Genomic DNA, 23,202 nt, shown 5'->3' with positions numbered 1-23,202 from the left:
GACAAAACTTTGCAAAAAGTGAGATTTGTGTAACTGATTTTGTCTTTTTTAGAGATTTGCCTGCGCTATTTTTGTTTGCAAAATAGGGTTTTTTATAGTTTTTTGGGAGAGGTAGAAAAGCGTCTTAATGCGTCCAACTCATCTCTAGAAAATACCTCAGCCTCCTGTAACTATGATAAAAAGTTTAGAAATATACCTGAATCAGGACATTTCTGCTTGAACAGAAAACACATCCTTTTAAATGGTACTCCTCGGCCGTCAAAAAACGTGAACGAAGTGCAGTTTTCTTGAGCATTGCAAGAATCTCGACAATCTTCCCAGTTTGGCAGAGGAAAAGGTAGCAGGGATAATTGCTTCGTATTCAAAGGACAAGTTTGATGGGCCTTTAAGCAATCTGGAATTGAAAGCGTGCTGCCAAAACATCCAAGAACTATTACTATTAAGTGTCTAGGTTCCATTTTGTATGATCGGATATAGAATTTGGATGAAATGAGAAAAATTATTTCTTTATTTGCTGAAGTTATAGCAAGTTAATATTTGTATATGACGGAAGAAATCTGTCCTAAATATTTAGAGACCTTGATGATACTCCTCTTCAAATCAACAAAAACGAAGTTTTACATAAAAGAAACTTATAACAAGCGCTACTATTGTTTAAGATAAAATTCACGATCAAAAGTACTTTTTAGAACAATTTGCAAGAAGTCCCAGCAAGTCACAAAAGTTCGAGTTGAAAATCTTGTATCAAAGTTTTTGCCCAGGCTTTTGTCAATATTCGTAATACGACAGAAGGGATTGCAGCTTAGTTTTGCATAAACATTGCAGTACTTGAAAACTCAGTTTTATGCTGGACAATTTTTTAATCCTCATTTAGGTTTGCTGTTGAATTTGAATCAAGCGAATCAAATTTCTTTTCAGCGTGTCCTCAAGTAGCTTAAAACATTTCTACAACACTTAAAATAGCGTTTTTCTTCAAACCCAAAAGAAAAATTTCAACCAATTGATCAACTAAACTTGCATAAAACAGCACTAGCAAACAACGAAAAATTTGATTATAGATAATGAAGGTGAACATTTATTCATTACGACACCAAACTGTGCTCTGAATAGGCGCACAATTTTGTGTCCGTATGTTTCTGGATTCCAAAGACAAGTCTTTAAACATGCTAAACTTTTTTCGGAACGATCAAAGAGAATGAAATAACAAAAAAAGAACAAACGCAGCATCCTTGTTGCGGAATTCGCTTACAATTCACAAAATGCACACTTTGGCCTCGTAATGTTTTTTTAATAAAATCTCACAAAAAAGTTGTGAAAATTAGGCTCATCAGGCTCCTGGTTACGCAATTAATTCAAGAAGCGCTTCGAGTGACATTGAAATAACTTTTTAAAAATTTTCAGTGTTCAGCGTGATTTTTATTTAAAAAAACATTTTTTCCGATTTTTTGAGCTTTGTTTTTGAAAGATAAACACAGCTGACAAAAAACAATATGAAAGATAAGATGTGTTTTTTAATTGGTTTAATTTTGTATGGTATTGTGATCGTACCTTCTGTGCTACTCGCACAGCAACTGGCTGTCTTTGTTTTCTTAGATTATGTGTTGGTTTAAAAATTATCAGATCCAATTTTTGATCCTCCAAAAAAGTATTTCTTGAAACAGCATTCAAGTTAAAATCTTTCAAAGTGTTACAATGAACGTTAGTACCCGCACTGAAGTTTCATGGATAATAATCGATTATATTGGATTTTCATTGTCAATCTCTATAAATTACACCAACTAATCGATTACAATTGATTGAAAATCGATTTTAAACTTACTGTTTTGCAGCAAAAAAAAATCTTTATAATTTTTTTTGAAAACTTTCCCCAAAATTTGAAGTTGATTTGCCACCCGTTTTAAATCATTTACAATCCATTTTTATTCCTTAAACTCCACCGTTTTTTTGTTACATATTTTTGTGTGCGCATCAGTTGCCATCATTTGTTGTTCGTTTTTTAGAATTTTTCTTAATTCAATTTACAAAAACAATTTTTCGAGAAAAAAAAAACAGCAAAAAATGTGACCACAAAAACCCAAAGTTCCGGAATATCAACGTCTTTCTGAATGCTTGCCCTTTGTGTGTCTGAATTTGTGGGCCTGAGTGTGCCCCTGTGAGTGTTCAAGTACCTGTCCACGAACCTTCTGTCGGATGTGACTCTGTCTGCCTTGCTTAAATGCATCGTTCATCAAGTCTCATTGACGATGCCGAATCAACTGCACGACGACCACAATCGCCAGCCTGCAACACCAACAACCACCAGGCTGCAACTGATTTCTCGTTAATTATATATCCATTTTGCAAAAAAAAATTGTCCACGAAAAATCAGCTGTTACTAATGCCGCTTTTTTGCCAGATTAGATTTTGGTCCACATACTGAATAGAATACTGTTCCGAATGGTTCTTCCTTTTAAGTTAAAACAATAAAGATCATACCTCAAGCTAACGACGCTCAAAGCATAAACAGCCTTCAAATTAAACAAAAATTGAGATAATTTTTTTCTTGAAAATCTAGATGAGAAAAAGTATTCAGCTCAGGCAGTCAGTTTATTAGCCAACAGATAGAAGCACTTCGCGTCATTGAAGAGGTTGTACGAAAAAAAGTTGCTATATTTTCTTGAAACTTGAAATTTGAACGATGAATAAAATTTTTCTTATTATGTAATTAACTCAAAAACTGATCCGAATAAAAATATCAATTGTGAACTTTAATCCAGTAAAATACCTAGAAACTCAATATTTTCAAATTTGTGTTTTGGTTTCGGAGATACCCTTAAAAACTATTCTGTGTCACTTGTCATTTTTTAAACATACTCATCGTATTATTAGGATAATTCATACGTTTGAGCAGTGAAATTTGAAGCGGACTGCATTTAGAATCTTTATTTTTTCTTACAAAAAGTGAGCATTGTGGAGGATAAGTAACAAGGTAGAACCGTTTAAACTGGTTTTGGTTCATACATTAAAATCTGAGCAAACAGAGCGTTATTGATATTGATGTGGCCAGATCGAGGCACACTAAATCTTTTTGGGTTTATTTGGACATCTGGCTCGGCCTAACTTCACATTTCGAGGCTAAAATAAATCGCACTTATAACTGAGGCGAGTCTTTTTAGCGCCCAAAATGAGAAGAAAAAGATTGAACCAGTCAGAACTTCATTATCTCAAAATTTAAGGTTGTTATGAAAAAAAAATTGATGAAAATCAGCTATCTTGGAGCAAACATCATGAACTGAACGCAAATTTATTGTCACACCGGTGCCCTGGCTGAAGTTCGAGGTTTCCGTATCTAGATTTTATTTGATTAAGCAATCCTTAATTGAAAATTGTGTGGAAAGTCCGTTATATCTAGCTGTTTAGAATTACATTCCTTACCATGTGGTGGATAATAAGCTCTGTTTTAAGCAACACATAGATCATGTTTGTAAAAAGTTAGCTAAATTTAATGGAATTCTTTATAAAGCAAGAAATGTTTTTTCTAGAACATTTCTTCTTAGATTTTATCAAGTTTATGCAAAACCTTTAATATCATACGGCATCTTAGTTTATGGATGTGCGTCCAAAACAAGTTTAAGCAAAATTTTTTCAATGCAAAAGCGAATTCTTAGAACTATTTTTAGGCGCAAATTTAATCACATTACGGAAAAGTTATCAGAATATAATATTGATACCGTTTTTGAATTGTTTCTAGATACTCTTTTAAAAAAAGTTATTTATCAAATACTCGGTAAATCGCCATAAAAGTTTCTGCATTTTAATCAACTAAATAACTGTAGGCAAACACGTGCCCGTAGCTTGAGAATGCTACGTTCAAAATCTGTTAGATCTAATTGCTTATTACAATCGGTTAGAGTTAAAATGCTCAAGTTATACAATTTTTTCGGCTAATAATCTTTTTCCAGAGAACTTGAAAGATATGTCGAAATCTCAATTGAACTCATAATTACAAAACACTAAACGTAATTTTGCCACAGATAACTTTGAACTCCTTCACCTGATATTTGACAATTGATCTAATTCCTGCCTTTTCTTTCTCCTCAACTTATTCTGTAAAAGTCTACCTTATGGGACGGCTCCTCGAGGAGCCTTAGGGCCCGTGAGTCGATCCCTGTGAATATCTTATGCTTGCATAAATTTGCTCACTAAATCAAACAATATCTGAGTGTAAATTGGTATTTCAATCCATGAATGGAGCAATGAACATTTTTAGATTTTAGGTGTTTGTTGACCAAAAATAATCGTGCTCACAATTAATTCAGTGTTCAAGCAATAGTCAATATGTAAACGGCGTTTGACTCAAAAATTCAATCTTTTTATCAAAGTTTTGTTACAGCTAAATAAATTTTTGAATTGTTTGGATGATTTTTGCACGAACTTATGTTGAAAAATATCAGCATATATCAAAATATTGTAAAACTCAACGTTCTGCAAAACTAGAACGTGAACGAACATGCTCATCCCAGTTTATTTGAACCCCCCCCCCCCCCTACTTTCACAATCTTTGACATCCGCCCCTACTTTCACAACTATCAAATCCCCTTCCACAATCAACCCCACCCACATCCCCTTCCACACCCCTCACAGCCCTTGTTTATTCAAAAAAACTCGATTATGTTGAACCCCGCTGCCCCATCAATCCCAGTTTACCATACCCTATTATTAACCCAATCCCGTTTTACCTCCTTTTGTGGTGAGAGGGGGGGGGGGTTTGCAGATAACTAACTCCCAGCTTTTTATAAACATGGAAGGGGGATACGGAAAGAGCGATAGGGACGTTATTTGGCTGAGGCAAAAAAATAAAATAAAGCTGTGAATAAATTTCAACAAAATTTGACAATTTAAAATAATGTACATGAAAAAATGTGACGGGAAAAAATTGAAAACAAAATAAAGTTTTTTTTGGTAAATTGCATATCATTTTTGCACTTTTCTAATACATTAAATTATAAGCCATAAAGCAAGTGTCAATTTTTGAATACACTGCACTGCGTCTGGAAATCAAACAAATTTAAGAAGAAAAAATTGATCATAATATATTATAATTGATTGCAACCGCTAAAAATGGACTTTATTGACTTGACAAAAACCAAGTGTATAACCCTTTTTCCTTTTTTTGATTTTTATAGAGACCAACGATTAAAATCCAATATAATTGAAAATTATCTTTAAAGCTCCAGTGCGGGTGCGCGTTTTCATTGATTATAGGAAAACTTTTGAACAGTTGACGACTAGTCTGTGAACTTTATCTAAAAATCAACAAAAAACTTTCAGGCACTCTAAAGCAAAACAAATTGACCATTTTAGGTCCTTTTCTTTTCATCATGTCATATATTTGATTGAAACTTAACCTGAAGTAAAGCAAGAAATTTGATCGATACTTAACCTGAAGTAAAGCAAGAAAACCTGAAGTAAAGCAAGTCAAATTTTGTATACAGATGACGCTGTGATAAAAGCGTTTGCAAAATTATTGAATGGTTAAAATAAACAGCAACTTTGGACGAAACAGTGATAATATAAGAAAGGTGCAAACGAACAACGAGCCATTGAATGGAAGCAACAGTTTCGTTTTTTTTCGGAAAATGTTTTTGACTCAAAGGTTTCTTATACAGAACATACTACAAAATTTGAAAGCAATTTGTCTAGGTTTTGTCGAGGTACTACGAGTAAAAATATTTGTGAAAAACAACTGTCCAATTTTGTTATAATGTTATGCGTGTATGGAGTCTTAGTATAATTACTAGCAAAAAGTTCGGACAGACAGAATTAATTAAAATAAGCAATCAGTGCTTTTCGACGTTTTTTTGCATGCAAAATCTGAAGCCGGACAACCTTAAACTTTTTGTCAGACCAAATTCAAAATGCGAAGTCGTCGATTATCCGATGATTATGCAAACCTAATTTTTAAATATTGCGATGAAAATCCAGATTTTACAATAAAACAGTTAGCAACATTGGTTAAAAAGTCGAAATCTACCGTTTATGATGTTTTACAAAGACGAATATCAAGGACTTTTATTCAACAAAAAAAGAAATTAGGTCGCCCCAATAAAACAAACGCAGGTGAAGATGATGAAATTATTCAAAATTTGGAAACTGATCGCAGAAAAACCTTAGCCACCCTGAGCAATAATTTTCCCGTCTCAAGGTTTACTATTCGACGACGTATTCAAAAAGCAGGATTTCGTTACCGAAAAGCATCGCAATTTTTTTTGACGTCACAACAAAGAGAAAAACGAATACTTTATGCAAATCGTTATTTGAATTTCGATTGGAGTCGGGTTATGTTTTCCGACGAAATGGTTGTGAAACTTAAGAAAACGAGAAAAAACTCGGAGATATATTTTTGGAGACGGTCAAGCGAGCGATTTGAAACAAGAATTTTAATCGATACCCAAATTCAGAGGGGTGGAAATGTGACAGTCTGGGGTTGTTTTTTATTTTTTGGTTTCGGCTCTATTGAAACTTTCTATTCCACAATTAACGCCCAGCATTATACAGAAGAAACTTTACCAAATTTTTTGCTCCCTAGTGTGGACATGCTGAACCCCCCAAGAAGAACGTTTGTTTTTCAACAAGACAATGCCACACCCCATACTGCAAATGTGACCAAAAACTATTTACGAGAAAAAAAATTCCACTGCTCGAATGGCCCCCATATAGCCCTGATCTAAACCCAATTGAAAATGTGTGGGGAAGAAAAAGAAAAAAATGGCTTTAGATCCACCAAAAACTCCTGAAGAAGCTGCCCAAAAAGTTCGCGATATTTGGTTTTCTTTGCCAGAAGATTACGCGCAAAATCTTGCCCTTAGTGTGCCTACTCGGCTTCGGAATGCAATTGCCCGCCGTGGTTATAGGTTTTGAGCGAAAGATCTGCTTTATGAACTTTCGACGTTATGTTTATTTCAGTTTTAATTTCCTTTGATGTCTAGACAGTTGCTCTTTTTAATTAATTCTGTCTGTCCGAACTTTTCGCTACTCTCTTTATAATTAGTAGCAAAAATTTCGGACAGACAGAATCATTTAAAATGAGCAATCAGTGCTTTCCGACGCTTTTTTGCATGCAAAATCTGAAGCCGAACAACCTTGAATTTTTTGTCAGACCAAATTCAAAACGCGAGATCGTCGATTATCCGATGATTACGCTAGCCCATTCTTAATACTGCAATAAACATCCAGATTTTACTATAAAACGTTTCGGCGCTTCGGATGCAATTGCTCGCCGTGGTAATATGTTTTGAGCGAAATTCGGAACTACTTAAAAACCACCCCTATTGTATCTACTAAAAAATCTTCACCCCTGTAAAAAAAACAGTAAATTCGCACTAGAGCATTGTATGCAAATTCGAATTTTGCTGCATTCTGAATAGTCGAAAGTCCGCTGCAAGTAATCTTATTAACGATCTCCTCCCCTTTCTGGAAAGGCGGATTGTTAAGTAGATCCCGTAACTCTGCTTTATGAACTTTCGAGGTTATGTTTATTTAAGTTTTAATTTCCTTTGATGTCTAGACAGTTGCTCTTTTTAATTAGTTCTGTCTGTCCGAACTATTTGCAACTCTCTATATCACTGAATTATAATGAGTTGAACTAAAAATATTACGAATTGGAAAAATGTGTGATACAAATTAACTTTTAAAAAATACGTTTTAAAAAATACGAGATCACCAAAAATACGAGGCAAAATCTAAATTTTCACCACGTGGAAAAGTAAAATACAGCTAATTTAGCGACATTGTAATGCAAAATACTCAAGAGAAATTACTAGTAAACTAAAACACAAGAAGCTGCGAATAGAACAGATATAGCCAAATTTTCTTGAAAGAAATTTTTAGCAAGACCGACACTTGTGCAGACATAAGAGCGCTCAAAAGAAAAAATAGAGGTCGGAATTAGAAAAAAAACAAGCCTGTGAGTTCAAGATTCTATTCAGATGTTGCAAACTGAATTCAGAGATGCTCTGGATATCCATAACTAACATTCGGTTACAAGTTTTTGAACAATTTTATTCAGGACAACTACATTTTGATTTAAATATTTTAGGGTTGTGAGATAGGAAGCTACACTAACTTAGTAAACTAACTAAAAGTTGAAGTTTAATTCAATGGCATAAATTGGTTACGAAATCAATAAAAAAGATATGACTGCAATCTTTTAGCAAATCTAAAAGAGTGACTGGAGATTTGTTAGCACACTGTCACGGATGGGATACCAGTCCCGACCTTGACGTTTTAATTGCGAATAATACTTTAACATTCACATAGGTTGTCAATCTAACATGAAGCATGTTGTGTGGCACCCACCACACTTCCCCCTCTAGGGAAAAACCTTTAGAATTGTCAAAATTGAGTTTTAAAAAGTTTTAGTTTCTTCTAACAAGTTAAATCTGCATTTCTTCTTATGAAGACGCCGACAACTCCTCCGCCGACACAGGTACGGCACCGCAAATTTCCCCTCAGGCGAAACAGCCGAGGCAGAAATCTCTTTCACTACATGCCTGATAGGACTGCCAAAGAATTTCGTCTGTGGACGACTACGTCCTGGCGGTTTCGACGAAGACTGTGTGGCTTCAGTGTCTTTTTCTGAAGAGGATTTTTTCGGGCTGGAGAGAGTAACTGGACAATGTTGCGGTGTTCTCTTAGGGCTTATAATGATGTCGTCATCCGAGGAAATCAGAGTCATCGCTAAAGAGTTTGGTGTTATGCCCCGATCTGGTATGGCTGTATCTTGTGCTGCTATCGTGACTTTCTTTGGAACCTCCTTCAGCGCTCCCTCATTTATATCTGTTGCCTTCTTATGGCTGATTAATTGCGGGCAGCACTCCATACTGCCCGCATTGCCGAAAATAAGATTGCGATCGATAATAATCGATTTTTATACAGTTTTTCTACTGACAAAAAACCGATTGTATGTGACCCAACTCATCTCGGTACAATTCCTCTTTTTCTTGGCGTCATTCAGCTACCCCTTTCATTTTGAGGTTCTTCGCGATCGATTTTAAGTTGAAAGTGTAAGCCCAAAATGAACCAATCACAGGACCCCCTGTGCTTACAATCTTGAGCTGGATTTTGGCAACTCAATCAATCTAATAGTTACTTGTAATGCTTAGTTGGCTGATTAGTTGTTCCTGTAGGGAGTTATCGACCATAGCGGATTTTTTTGCTGGGGATCACACTACGATAAGGCGTGGAATTACCCCTCCAGAACTCGATTAGGACTGAGTCAGGTCCACTACTGGGGCCGAAGAGGGCGCTAACACAGGTTGCTCCATCGATCCTTGTGACACGTTTGGCTTGATTGGCCTGAACTTGGAAATGGGGTGCAGAGACAATTTCGGGCTTGTTGTACTCGATTAGTTTCCGTCTAGGTGCCAGTTTTATGGGGACATTGTCACCGTCCGAGGAAGATGATGTTGGATCTCGAGGACTCTTGCTGTTCTTGGGTTGTTTCTATGTGTTTGGTCTAAAACTCTAGAGTCGTTATTTTTATTGTAATAGATTTATGTTTTTTTTAAATAACTTTCCATTTTTCTGTTATAAAGGAACTATTTGTTACTTTGGTAATTTTGTCACTGAAAAGTTTGAATAATTGTTTCCCCGACCTCCTGTCCAATACTTTTCTGAATATCTCTACTTGATTAGGATTATATAATAAGAATTGTTCAATGTTACTTTTCGACTTTGAACATGAAGGCAATAGGGTGTCTGAGCAAAATCTCAACGTTCCCGTTGAGAAAATTTTCCTCAGAGAAGCTGCTAAAGTTTGGTTACGATCTGTTAACGTTCGCAGAGTCTTAGTCCCTTCGTCCTGCGATAATGTCTTTTTCATGGACATCCATCTCCCTGCTGATTTGGCCAGATGTTCTAGGGCCTGATAATAACGAGTGTCCGCTATCGAGCCAGAGGCAACTTTAAATCTGGGGGACACGTCTCTATTAGATTGGCCGTGATGGACAAATTTGACCCTAGGTCTATTGTCACAAATTGTCACGTTCTTCAGGGGTAAAGCGTCCCTAGCTAGGTTCTGCTGATCTAAATTGAATTTATCCTTCAGTTTGTCGGACATAATTAACCATTCCGAACGAGCTAGGTTTTCTACCAAATTGAAGCTCAAAAGGCGAAAAGTGAGTTGTTGAGTTTTTGGTGGTACGTATGTCATAAATGATAGATTTCAGCGCGTCCTGAATATTTGAACAGTTTTTTCTAGTTGAATCGCCCCCAATTTTCTTTTATTAGTTTGGATTGTCCTTTCAACTAAGCCACAACCTTGGTGGTCCCCCACCGTGTAGAAAATTTGTTTGATACTTTTATTTTTACAGAAATCGCTGACTATTTGATTTCTAAAGCCTGAGCACTGGTTAGTTTTAATGGCTTTTGGGATGCTATGCGTGGATATATATTCCGTCAAAAATTTTAATATCTTTTTGGCGCCTGTTGAACGGGTTAACATGACCAAAAGGAATTTTGATTATCGGTCTATCGCAACTAAGATATAAATTTGTTTCCCTTCGCCATCTGACAAGGGGACTGCATAATCGAGTTCTGGTTCTAAAATCGGGGCGTTAAGGATTGGGAGAGATTTAGCAGAGTTGAAATTGCTCATTGGTTTGAGGTTCTTACCAAATTTCGTACACTGGATACAATTTTTACAGATCGGCACGATATCTCGATGAATTATGGGCCCCCACTTACACTGGGCCGTGTCTATCTTTGCCTCCTGACCGGGGTGCAAGCGATGAAGTCTAGAAAGGACTGCGTTCTGGAGACACTGAGGAATGGCGATTCTGCCCTCTATTATGACACATCCGTCTACTACTGCGATTGAGTCCCAGAAAGTACGTATGTAGGGGTCGATAAGGCAGAATCCTTCGTAGTCCTTGCTTATAGCTGCGTTTCTCATCAATCTTAGTGTTGGGTCGCCTGCGAACAATTCTGCCAGCACGTCCGAGACCAAGATTCCAGTGAGTCATGGGAGAGATTTTTTGTCTTTTGCTACCACAGACTTGTGTTGACCCCTGGCCGCGTTGACTTGCATAGTGCTGATGCTTCTTTTCATTCTAAAGTTGGCTAGAGCTGTGGCGTATTTATTTTTCTTTGAATACTTTTCCTCTTTAGTTGGCCTTCTGCGGGGCCTTTCTGCGGTTAAGGTTCTCTCTCTCGGTCGGGAGCGACCCATGATGAATCTGGACCTCGGGGCATCTTCGTTCAGCAAACGGTCAAAGCTGTCGTCTGTGACAGAGTTATTCGTTATCATTCTCTCTGAAAATCGATGATATTGATTAGACCGAATATGATGTATTTTATGAGTTTAAATCTGGTTTTGGTGAAGAGGGGGTTTAGAGCTGGGTTGGGATGACTAAGTAGGGTCGTGTGTGCTTGATATGAATGTATAAGATTCTTTTTGAGAATTGATGAGACCAAATTTGCATAAAGCGCTGTGAAAAAATTTAACGCATATTTGTAGCCCTCAAGCGATAAAAAATGGCATAATTTCTTTGGGTGAAACAATTTGTAACGAAATTTACGCCCTCTTGCCGTTTCTTGCGTAAATAAAAGGGAGAATCTGATTGGTTTAGAATTTTGGTTAAATTTCCGTCGCCCTCCAGCGTTGGATAGTTGTGAAATAAATAGTTGAGATTGTTAAATTATCTAGTGCTAATTTTAGCTCCCTCTTGCGGAATTGTGACATGATATGTATCCTGCTTTGATTGGTTGAAATATTTGATATGATTTTCAAGATTGGGCTGTATCTCCCCGTAAGACTTATAAATGGCTGAAACTAGTAGGTAAGTGTCTGATTTCTGGTCGGTTGAAAGTTCTTTCTTCACAAGATTTTCCAGTGTATTGCAGGCTTCAAAGAACTTCTGAATAGAATTGACGACGAATTGCTCGTCGAAAGATGAAGGTTCGGGAGCTGCTGAGGAAGGATTACCCGAAAGGTAGTCGACTATGTCCAATTTAGGGCCTGCGATATGATTTACTTCAAAGTCAAATGATACTTCAAGTTCATCTGGTTAATCTAGATTGGTATGATTTGTTACCCCTGTTGGTGCTTAAGGCTGGAGTAATTGCCTTATGATCAGTTAAAACTTCGAAATTGTTTCCTAGTAAATAGTTTCTAAACGTTTCACATGACCAAACGATGGCTAAAAGTTCTAATTCTTTCGTACTCTACTTTTTCTCCTGAACATTCAACAGACTTGAAGCGAATGCTATTGGTGCCCACGTATCGTCAGATAATTCTTGCTCGAGTGCCGCTCCTAGTCCACTGTGACTGGCGTCGCATTTTGTTCTCGATTTCCTTTCTTGGTCATATTGGTACAATTTTGTTATTTCAGAAATGAGTTTAAGGCTTTTGTTAAATGTTTCTTGTTGTTCTTCGTTCCAAATGAATTTAGCTTTGTTGCTAAATTTCAAAGACGGTCTGAATTTTTTCGTGTAGAGCGGAAGATTTGCAAGAAACTTTGGTAGATGGTTTAGCACACTCATTTACGATCTTAATTGTTTCAATGTTCTAGGGGCTTTTAGGTGCAAAACTGTTTGAACTTTTGAATATTTTGGGATAAATCAAGAATCGTCGATATCGTAACCTAGCCAAGTGATTTTTCTCACCAAAAAAACGCATTTGGATGGTTTCAGGGCGAAACCTTCTTCATCCAGCTTTTGGAATACTCTTTCGACCGTTTTGTTATGGTCTTCAATGGACCCTTTGGAAACAATTAAAGTATCATCTAGGAAACAGATAACTCCCGGAATGTTTTGTAAAGTATTGTCTAAGGCCTTCTGAAATTCTTTTGGCATGTCAGTAAGGCCGTAAAAATCTGCCGTAAAACGATATGTTCCTGTAAGTTCTCCACTCAGGATATTAAAATTACAGTGACTACTAACTAAATCGCTCAACTGTAACTGACTAAAAGATCTTGCGAGGTGAACCAGACCGAGCCTGAATTTTTTAAATTGATGATTTGAGCTGCCACGTCGAGTTGTTCTAGAAGATTTGGCATCTGAGATTGATTTTTGTAAAATTGCGCATTCATCGTCTTGGCATCCATAGCTAAATTTATTTAACCGTCCTTTTCAGCGGTGATTACAACGGGTGCAATAAAGTGCTCACCAGTGCATTTGTTTAATTTTACTATGTGGCCTTATTTCATTAGCTTAGTCAAATCTGCGCCCACTTTTTATTGAATATGAATGGGGGCTCTACGTCTTTTTTCTTGAATAGGTACCAGTGGGTCCTTAAAAACCGAATGAACGTAGTGAGATTTTGATCTTCCTAATCTAGAAAAGACATCACTGTATTTAGATGTAAAATGCTCTTCCCATGTTTGTGAATCTTCAGACAATGTTGCTTCTGATATTTCCATGATAGATTGGTAATGTTCCTGAACTGCACGAAGTCCGCTTAAGCTCTGGAGATCTAAGCCCACCAGACACCTCGTTTTGTTTTCAGTAACTAAACATTTTGCGTATTCAACCTTCCAACTTAAAGATGAAATGTTAGTTACTATTTTCCCGTGGAGGTTATGGGTTTTCTGTTATAATCAACATATAAGGTATCTACTGCGAGATCTTTTAATAATAGAAATTTTTACATTTTTTCCGGATTTTAACAGAGTATCTGCAGTAGGTTTGTTTACAAAAGAGGCAGGGCTGCCTGTGTCGATTGTTGCTTCAAAGAAGGAAATATTTACTCTGATGGTAGCTTGTAATGATTTGATTTTTCCCGAATTTGTTTTGGTCACTTCTAATCTTTTGACAGACTTGGTCGGTTTTGACCTAAGTTCATGTTGAATTGAGCTGATTTAATTTTCCTGATGCATGAACATTTAATACAGAAAAATCTGATTCGCTATCTGACGTAATGAAGTTTTATTCTTCTTCCGCGGTGTCTTCTGATTCTTCGTCAATGCTGTCTACATTCTTTCGAGAATTGCACAGTTTGGCGAAGTGCCCCTTCTTGCCACAATATTTGCAAGTAACATTTTTCGCTGGAAATGATTGGCGATGGATTGGTGAGTAACTGTTTCCGCAGAAATAGCATGGTTTGGGTTCACTGTTTCTTCTTGAATCATCAGAAATTTTGTTGTTTTGGGCTCTAGATATTCTGTTTTGCAGATTATTTTTCTTTTGAATCGACCATGTTGGTTCTTGTTTGATCTTGAGGAGTTGTGGGTGGATAGTAGATCGAAAGATGAATTCTGGCCCATTTGTTTTTGTAGAGCTGAAGCAGTGACGGAGCCTTTTTCCTGTAAAACAGCTGATTTTAAAATTTCCTCTGATGAATCACCTGGTCGAATACAAAATCGCGCTGTATATCTTTAGAGCGCATTTTTGCTTTGAATAGGTCTCGAACAACCTCCTTTTCAATTTTTATTGACCATCCACATTGGGCTGCTTGTCCCGATAGGCGGAGAAAAAATCCTTCTAATCCTTCACGGTCGTTTTGAGACGAGTTGAAAAGATGCATTCGTTCGACAAAAAAGTTTTTATCATTCTTGATTAAATTTGTGCATAGTTCGAAAAAACCTTTAAATTATGTCGTAGCTAGTTAACGAGGGCAAAATTTTGAAGGAAATTGAACGAGAAGATTAATCCTGAGTCTACCCTTTGATCCATGATCAATAATATATGTTGGGTCCGATTTTTGGACCCTTTTTTCGACGATCGGCATTCTGCTCGTTGGTTTTCCGAACTTCCACTTGGTCGCGTTTGATACAATTTTTGGCGTCTGTGGCTGATTCGGATTCTCCTACTCTTTCAACTTTGGGAGGCGGGTCGTCGAAGACTTTGGTTGGTTCGGATAAAAGGACGTTCGGGTCGCAATGTTCCCTCAGTGTTATCGCTAGAAATAATTGACCAATCCAAGTATCCCTATTAAAAGGTGGTTCTGGATTTGATCTGGGCCAAAAAGTTGGAACTCCTTAAAGGTCTGAACGTTTATCATGGTTCAAGACTGCTGGCTGCGCCATGTGAAATAGGAAGCTACACTAATTTAGTAAACTAACTAAAAGTTGAAGTTTAATTCAATGGTATAAATTGGTTACGGAATCAATAAAAAAGATATGACTGCAATATTTCAGCAAGCATAAAATAGTGACCAGAGATTTGTTAGCACACTGTCACGGTTGGGGTACCCGTCCCAACCTTGACACGTTAATTGCGAATAACACTTTAACATTCACATAGGTTGTCAATCTAACATAAAGCATAGTGTATGGCAACCACCACAAGGGTAGCTCATAAATAATGGAACATTTGCTTTCAAAAGTCGGTATAGAGCTCATTTTCTTGAGCAAATGTTTGCATTTTTTCAACCAAATTTAATATTTGTTAATATATTGATCACTGAATGTAAGAAAAAGAGAGCTCGCGTTTATACATGATCACAGGCTTCTGAAAACGGGCTGCTAAGCTCCTCGGCATTCTCGCAAAAAAAGTCGTTTTCTGTTTTCAAGTTTCAATTTCAAGATGGTCACGGGTCGAATTTGCAAACAATTTTTTTTAAGAATATCTTATTAATGAAACTCAAATGATATCTTACTTATTAATTTTCCTTTGAAATAAATCAAATCATTTGTTATAAAATGACTCTATTGGGTTCTCAGAATAAGTGATGTTTGTTTTAAAAAATCCGCGAGTGAGAATAAATTTCGATGTCTTTCACGAATTAGAACTGTATCTCGAAGAGAATGACGCCTGAGTTTCCTTTTTCTATCCCAGATCCCTCACCGTCTCCGCCTTGACCATAAGAATAGTTTCTCCCGTTCACAAACACACCTCCTCCACCTCCTCCATAGGCACTACTCGAAGGACTTGTCGACCCGTTATTTCCCGCAGCTGGATCCAGATGAAACTTTCGGAACAAAGGCTGCACGTCCCGCTCTATGTCGATTCCACTGCCACAACCCCCCTTATACTGGGCAGAACTTCCCCCGTCACTTCCGTTGTTGCCACCGTTTTGTCCCCCTGCCGATCCTCCCCCACTGAATCCGTTGCCCCCGGCAGTGCTGTACCCGCCCTCTCCGCCCTAGAGGAATTCACAGAAATTATGAAATTTCTGATTTAGTTTGGAGATACTATTTTATAAATCATATCTGATTTCTTACATGGGGTTCAATATCACAACCCTTATCTTGGTTTCAAAATTGCTAGCTTTACCTGGGCTCGAATGATCACATCTTCGTTCTCGTCTACCACCATCGATAGTTGTCCAGAAAAAGGAGGACTAGAAGTAGATTGTTGGGTTGGTGTCACTCTCTGGCTTCTGTGTTGATACTGATTGTACCTACGTAATGGGTAACTTTTAATTTGGTTAGAACGAAAGAATCAACCAAGCTATCTCTATCTGAACAAAAATTTCAGTGTGTTGTTTTTGATAAAGCTATCCAAAGTGTTTTGATCAAGCTATTGTGATAAAACTTTTTAAAAAAAAATTCAAAAATTCAAAAATGTAAGCAACATTTTTGAAAAACACTTAGTTTGGACCAAGATTAGCAGGCCTTAGTTTGATCTAATGCGTCGATATTTTGAATGTAGTACAACAAATAACATCAAAAACTCTCATTTCAATAACCAAAATTATTCTTAAGGATAACAACGCCGAGAAAACGTACCGATAAAAAACGTCGGAACTATACGCTGAAAGTTTCAATAAAATGAATTATGTATTTTTCGACGTTTGATGACAGCGGGAAACATTAATGTACAAGATGGTCTTTTATCTTCAGATTAGTTTAAGTTATGATAACTAATCGTTTTTGGTATCTAATTGTTCACCACTTCAACAGAGCTGCGGTCAAAACATTCGGAGCAAAATTAAAGGAAAGTGCCACTGGATTTCCATGAAAAATAACAGCTTACAAGGGATTGCATACCAGAAAATAGTTCCATTATAATTTATTATAATTCGCCCTTTAGAACCTGAAATGTTTTTTAAATCCGTAGTCCATTTTTTCGAAAAACTCCAATTGATCATAATCCATGTAAAATCCATTACAATGGAATTTAATGAATTGACTGTTAAATTTATTGCAAATTTTTTTCTATATATGCATTGTTCTCAGGGGCGGATTTAGGGGGGGGGGCGGGGGGGGGCGGACGCCCCTCCCTCAGGGATTCGAACCCCTGCCAACCCAAAGGGTCCCCCCTTTGATACTTTTTAAGAAATCCATTTTTGGCCAACCGACCCTAAAATTTTTCTAAAGGCGCCTTCGGCGCCAATATATACTAATTTTGAGGGGGAGCGCGCGCCAAAAAAACGCGTTTTTTTTTGTCAAAATTTTCCAAAAAGTGCCCAAAAACGGCTTTTTTGACCTTTTTTTTCAAAAATTTGCCTGCGGCGCAGAAAATTTGGCCAAAACAGGGTCTTTTTACTGCTTTGGGAGAGCTCGGAAAATCAATCTGATCGACCTAAAAAAAAAAAAAAGGTCGTCAAAATTTTTTGAAAATCCGCCCCCCCCCCCCCCCCCCCCCTCGAGAAAATCCTAGATCCGCCCCTGATTGTTCTCATATGCATTGTTCTCGTATTTGTATATTTTTTTGCCCAAAATGATATCATTCACACAAATAACTATTGGAAAATTTTCTAATGCATATTTCCCAGTTTTTTAAAGCGTATTGCGTTTTCAAGTCGAATCCTCGAAGGAGTGCATTGCGAGAAACGGGTAGAATACTGGGGAGGGGCGTAAAAGGGAAAAGATAAGAAAAGAGGGGCAGTAGAAATAAAAAACAACCAAATATAACGGAGTAACAAGGATAGCCGGTTACTGTGCAAATTTTTCAAGTTAGTGTAGTTTTTAATGTGTGTTGACATGGAATAGTAAGATCTGATCAAAAAATATATTAGGTATATTTTTTTCAACACCGAGGAAAGTTTTAATATAATAATAATAAAAATAAATTGTTTCCAAACGATATCTAGTTATAAAGTTATCTATAAAAATTTATAAATACAAATTAGAATCGTTCGGGAGAACACCATTAAGCCAACAAGGCCCGTTTTCAGGTGTCTCATTAAGCGGAGAACAAAAAAAAACACTTAAATTCTTCAATCCAATTCAATGGATTTTCTACCGGTAACCATTTTTTAAACGTAAAACCTCTTTATTCGCACCTTTAACCCATTTTCTTTTAAAAAATTTAATTTAGTTTTCTCAGGTAGTCTTTTCTACCCATAACTTAGAAATAAACAGAAACAAGTTCTACTTATTGATCAATAAAAAGTCTCAAAGAAGCATGCCCAGTAAAATCGTATTTCCTAGAATGTAGTTATCCAAAAATTTATGATTAAAACTATTTAATTGAAACCGAGAAGCCCTTTTCAAGAAATTGACCCAGGTGGGAAAAAATTTATTACGAAGTTGAACATGTTTCAAATTTTAGGTGTAATCGACCCTCTGTTGAGTTTACTTCTGTTTATAGCCAACTTTTGATTTGTTTTTCGCTTTGAAATATCACGTTCAATTCTTGTTCAGTAATAGAATATCTCAAGGTTTCAACTTGGCACTCTTTTCGAGTAATTTTTTCGATTAATTTCAGAAATTCGTAAGCAAAAAGTTCTCTTACGGTATATATTTTATCATCATGCATTATTTCAGTGATTCAATCCATCCTGTGTTTAAAAAAATTATTCTGATTAGCCTTCTGATTTTCACTTCCAGTTCTAACAGTTTGGTTTTGTCGGTATTTGCATAACCTAAACTCCATATTGGAAGATTGGTTGCACGTAACTTTTATACGCAAATATTAATTGCTGTCCAGTTAGAAACTTTCTCAATTGAAAAAACACTCCACAGAATTGCAAAAATTTGTTCTTTACCTTATCAATATGCTGATGAAAATTCAATTTACAGTCAAGGAGAATTCCAATATATTTAAAACATTCAACATCTTCTATTTGGGTGTCATTTAAAAAATAATTTACTGGTCGTTCTTCAGTTTTCGTGCTCCGACAGTATCTCATGTTCTTGGTTTTTTTGACATTCTGTGTCAGTTTGTTCTTGTCTAACCAATCATTTACTTCAAGCAAAGCTGATCTATGTGCAAAAGCAATATAGTCTTTGTTGTTTGTGGATTTCAGAACACTTTTTTGTTCGATAGCGATGTTGAAACTTCTTCCAACAATGTAGGGATGGCGTCAACAGTGCTTCTATTTGATCTGAAGCCAAACTGAGTGTTTCGGATGATATTAAACTTGTCTACATATGATTTGGCTCGCTTAAAAATTATACGCTCAAAAATTTTGCCCAGAACTGGAAGAAGCGAAATTGGTCTATAGTCTGAGGGGTCATCGATGTCTCCCTCCTTGAAAATTGGAACAATTTTTGCAATTTTTAAACAATTTGAATAGATTCCTGAGTTTAGGCAGTCATTAAAAATTTCAGTCAAAGGGCCTGCTAGTATGGTTTTTAAATGCTTGACGAGAACAGTGTTAATATCATAGCAATCTGTACTATATTTATTTTCTAAACTTTCGATGACTTCAATGACTTTAATTAAATCAATTTTTTTCAAAAACAACGATTGCTGCTGACGTATAACATTAATTTCCCTGCAGTTTGGTTTGCTCTGCGTAAGTCTGGCGCCAATATTAGCAAAGTATTCGTTAAAATGCTCAGCGTCCCCTTAGATAGATTTAAAGATTTAGAATTTTTCCCTTTACCACTCATTTCCATAAAAGTTTCGAAAAAAGTTTTCGTTTTACAATTAGACTCAAGCATTAGTTTATTTTGATAGTATTTTCGTTTTTTATGGATGATTAGCTTTTTAACAATTTAATTTTGGTAACTATACTTATTCCGGGCATCCGTTATTTTAATATTTAAAATCTCTTGTCGTAACCGTCGCTTTTTTGCTGCTGCATTTTTTACTTCATTGTCAATCCATGGATGTCTTTCTGATTGTACTAGTAAACGCTTTGGAAAAAATGTATCAACTGCCTTCATAAGGATCGAATTTATTTTTTCTATAATCCTAGAAGACATTTGAGGGTCTTCGGGATTCCATAACTGCATACATTTGCCAATCTCATGTTGCAAAATAAAAACTTAACTTCTCACTTATATCCCAAATTTATTAACTGTCGTTCAAATTACGGCTAAAAGGTCTTCAAAAAGTAACTCGACCCATTTTGATGTTTATTTGTAATACATGATTTGATGTGGAAAGCAAAAAGAAAAAGAACCAAAACTAAGATTTCCGAATACAAAGTTCCTCGGTATTTTTCAAAAAGTGTTTGAAAATAAGAAAAAGAAAGAAAATCGCAATTTCCAATCAAAAAGTTTTACAAAATTTCACTTTGAATGATCCAACGTAAGTTTAGCGAAAGCGTTGGCAAACTCTGAAAAAAGTTTGAGCAACTAAAAGCGCTACTAGAAACTAAAATGGAGTCCAGATCAAAAGATTTCTCGAAATCAAAATTGTCAATAAACCAAATTAAATAAACCAAGATTATGTTTTGGTATTTATTTTATTCAGGTCAAGTTTGGCGTCAAAATTATTTAACCAAGTTTTACTTTGAACGATCCAATGTGTATTTTGCTAAAGTAACGGTCAAATTAGTTTTTTCTTATAACGTTTTTAAAATTTCAGACTAATTTTAGAAAAAAAAAATCGATTATAATCGATTTAAAATGAAATAAATTGCTCTGAAATTTTATGCATTATAATCAATTTTAAATCAGTTAAATTGATTATTTAAATTGATTATTTAGAAGGTTCAACGAATACTTATATTTTGAAAAGCTTGAGTACATAATGGAATCTTGTTACGAAACATATTCCGTGAAAACTATTAAGTTGATGTTTGCTTGAATATTCCTGTCATGGATTCTACGGTAATCAACATTTTGCCGTCACTTTGAATAAGCATCCTTTTTTCAAGGATTCCAAAAACAAATGCTGACTGAAATTGGCTTAAGTTTTAATGAATGAGGTTCAAATTTCAACCAATTTGGAACCATTTCTAAGAACTCCGTTTACACGTTAATAGCGCGAAATATATCGCGCGTTAATTGTCCTAAACTGGCCAAAATGGCAATTTTTAAACCCCATAACTTCACAAAAAATGACCACAGGTGAAATATCTTTTCAAATTTAGGCTCAGGACAACAATAACTTTTGAATAAAATTTTTTGTCATAAACGGCTAGTTAAAAAGTCGAATTTTGTCTGAAGAAAAAAAACCCACCCCGAGCAAAAAAAATATTCCGTTACTTTCGTATCGAAAGTCGGAACAAAAACTAGCAAAAACAGCAAAAAGGTTAATTTTGAAAAAACCTTGTAATTTTGCAAAAACTAGTTTGTTAGTCGAGTTTTTACTTTCGCAATGTGATTGGAACATTCTATTCGACCAGGCGTGGTGAGACGTTCTATGCGACTAGGCGTGGTGAGAACATTCTATTCGACTGGCTCAGCAACCGGCTCAGCAACCGGCTATCCTTTTTTGTTGTATTTTTACAACAATTACGAGTTAGGCTATACCATCAATCGGTATGATCTTACTTGTCGTTATAGATGTCCTTGCCTCCTTGACCAATGAAAATCGAGAATATCTTTGTGAAAGGGATGAAAGTAGACGAGTGCTTCAAAAATCCACTACCTCCTCCGCCATAATAGTACCCGTTGTAACTGTAGCCCCCAGTTCCTCCCCCTCCAATTGCGAGTACGTTTGCTTTGGCCGAACAGCCCATAGTCTCAATTTTTATCGTCACGTTTGTCTCGAATTTTTGAAAAGTAGCGGGTGTTGAGCTCAAAATAACAGCTTCATTCGGCTTACATGTTGCGCCAAAGTTACAGGCCTTCGGACCCGTACGACACGACTTACAGACCTCGGGACTGGATGAAGCCGACATTAAAATGCAAGTATTTGGCATCAGATTACTATCACCAAAATTAATAGTATAATACGCGCAGCTTTTATCCTTTGAGCACTGCTCTCGACAGGTTTCTTCGTTTGTCGCTGCGAGCATTCTGATTAGATTTTTTCCGTCCATTGAAAAAGCGAGTCCTTCGACACTGCAATAGTTGCATTGGTACCCCGAGTAACATCCTTCGCATGTGATCAAGTCTACAATTAAATATTCGGTGAAGGTTAATTACTTTATGTTCGAAATCCTCTCTTCTATTATGGTCATCCATATAAACCTAACCCTAACTTTTCATAACTATCTTCAAGGTTTTTCCTGGAGCAGCGGGCGGCCTTAGATCGATTATTTACTTATTCAATTTACTTTCCGAGCTCTATCTCAAAGCACTATTTTGCGCTGCATGCCAATTTTTTAGAAAACAGGCCGAAATGAAGTTCTAAGGCATTTTACTCAGCAACGAAAAAACGCATTTTTGTTCTGCGACCGCTCCCACCTCATTTTGAGCGTATGTTGGTGTTACTCATGCTATAATTTAGCTTATTTTATTCCTATAGGAACCTCTAATTAAAAATGTAAAAAAAAATTAGAACGATTGAATTACCTGACTCTTGACATTTCTGCGTGAATAGAAAACACAATCGTTTGAAGGGAACTCCCCTGTTGTCGAAAAACGTGAACGAAGTGCAGTTTTCCAGTGCATTGCACTCGTCCCTACATCTTCCCCAAGTTGTCAACGAAACTGGCGCGAGGGAAAAGTGTTTCACTTCCAGGGGGCAAGTTTTGTTAGATTTTAGGCAGTCTGGAATTGATGAAACTATTCCAAATATTCCAAAAACAGTCACGAAATAAATTCCAAGTTTCATAATGCCTGATTTAGAATAATACGAAGCTAACATTTCTGAGAGATAGCTCGGAATAAGCTAATACAAGTTTTGACCTTTTGTTTGCCTAAAATATAGATGACCCCAGGTTCCTAATAAGTTACAAGAAATTATGAATACCACGATTGATTGGTAAATTTTGTTTTGACACGCCTATGGCCCGATCGAAGTCTCCATAGTTGAATCAATAAGTCACCAACGTGAGATTATAAACGATGATTTGACCTTTGAAAAATACTTTCTTCCAATCCCCTCTTAGAATCGTCTGAAATAATTCTAAGGAACTGCTTTAATTTTGCTATAAAATTATTTTGAAGTCTAGTTCTTTGCTTATTGGAACAAACACGCCATTTTATTGGACAATGAAAATTACACAGTCAGTTTAAAAGTTTCAAAAAAAAATCTCTCTGTCTAAGTTCC

General features: G+C 36.2%; 2 protein-coding genes across 2 annotated transcripts in view; both read right to left on the bottom strand.

Moving 5' to 3' along the window:
• LOC134842983 (protein phosphatase 1 regulatory subunit 21-like) overlaps positions 1-23,202 on the bottom strand; it is a 435,837-nt gene that overhangs the window by 106,383 nt on the left and 306,252 nt on the right. The window lies entirely within an intron of this gene.
• Positions 15,704-22,814, bottom strand: LOC134841768 (uncharacterized protein DDB_G0284671-like). The gene is made up of 4 exons (XM_063857804.1): positions 22,503-22,814; positions 21,537-22,101; positions 16,195-16,321; positions 15,704-16,063 (listed from the first exon to the last, which is right to left on the bottom strand). Exons 1-4 carry the CDS (start codon positions 22,795-22,797, stop codon positions 15,704-15,706), a joined length of 1,347 nt encoding a protein of 448 aa, XP_063713874.1. The 5' UTR covers positions 22,798-22,814.

The sequence above is a fragment of the Symsagittifera roscoffensis genome, chromosome 3, assembly GCF_963678635.1.
Source record: "Symsagittifera roscoffensis chromosome 3, txSymRosc1.1, whole genome shotgun sequence".
NCBI lineage: Eukaryota > Metazoa > Xenacoelomorpha > Acoela > Convolutidae > Symsagittifera > Symsagittifera roscoffensis.
Note: the sequence above shows the minus strand (reverse complement) of the source record. Positions and strands in the feature narration are given on the sequence as shown.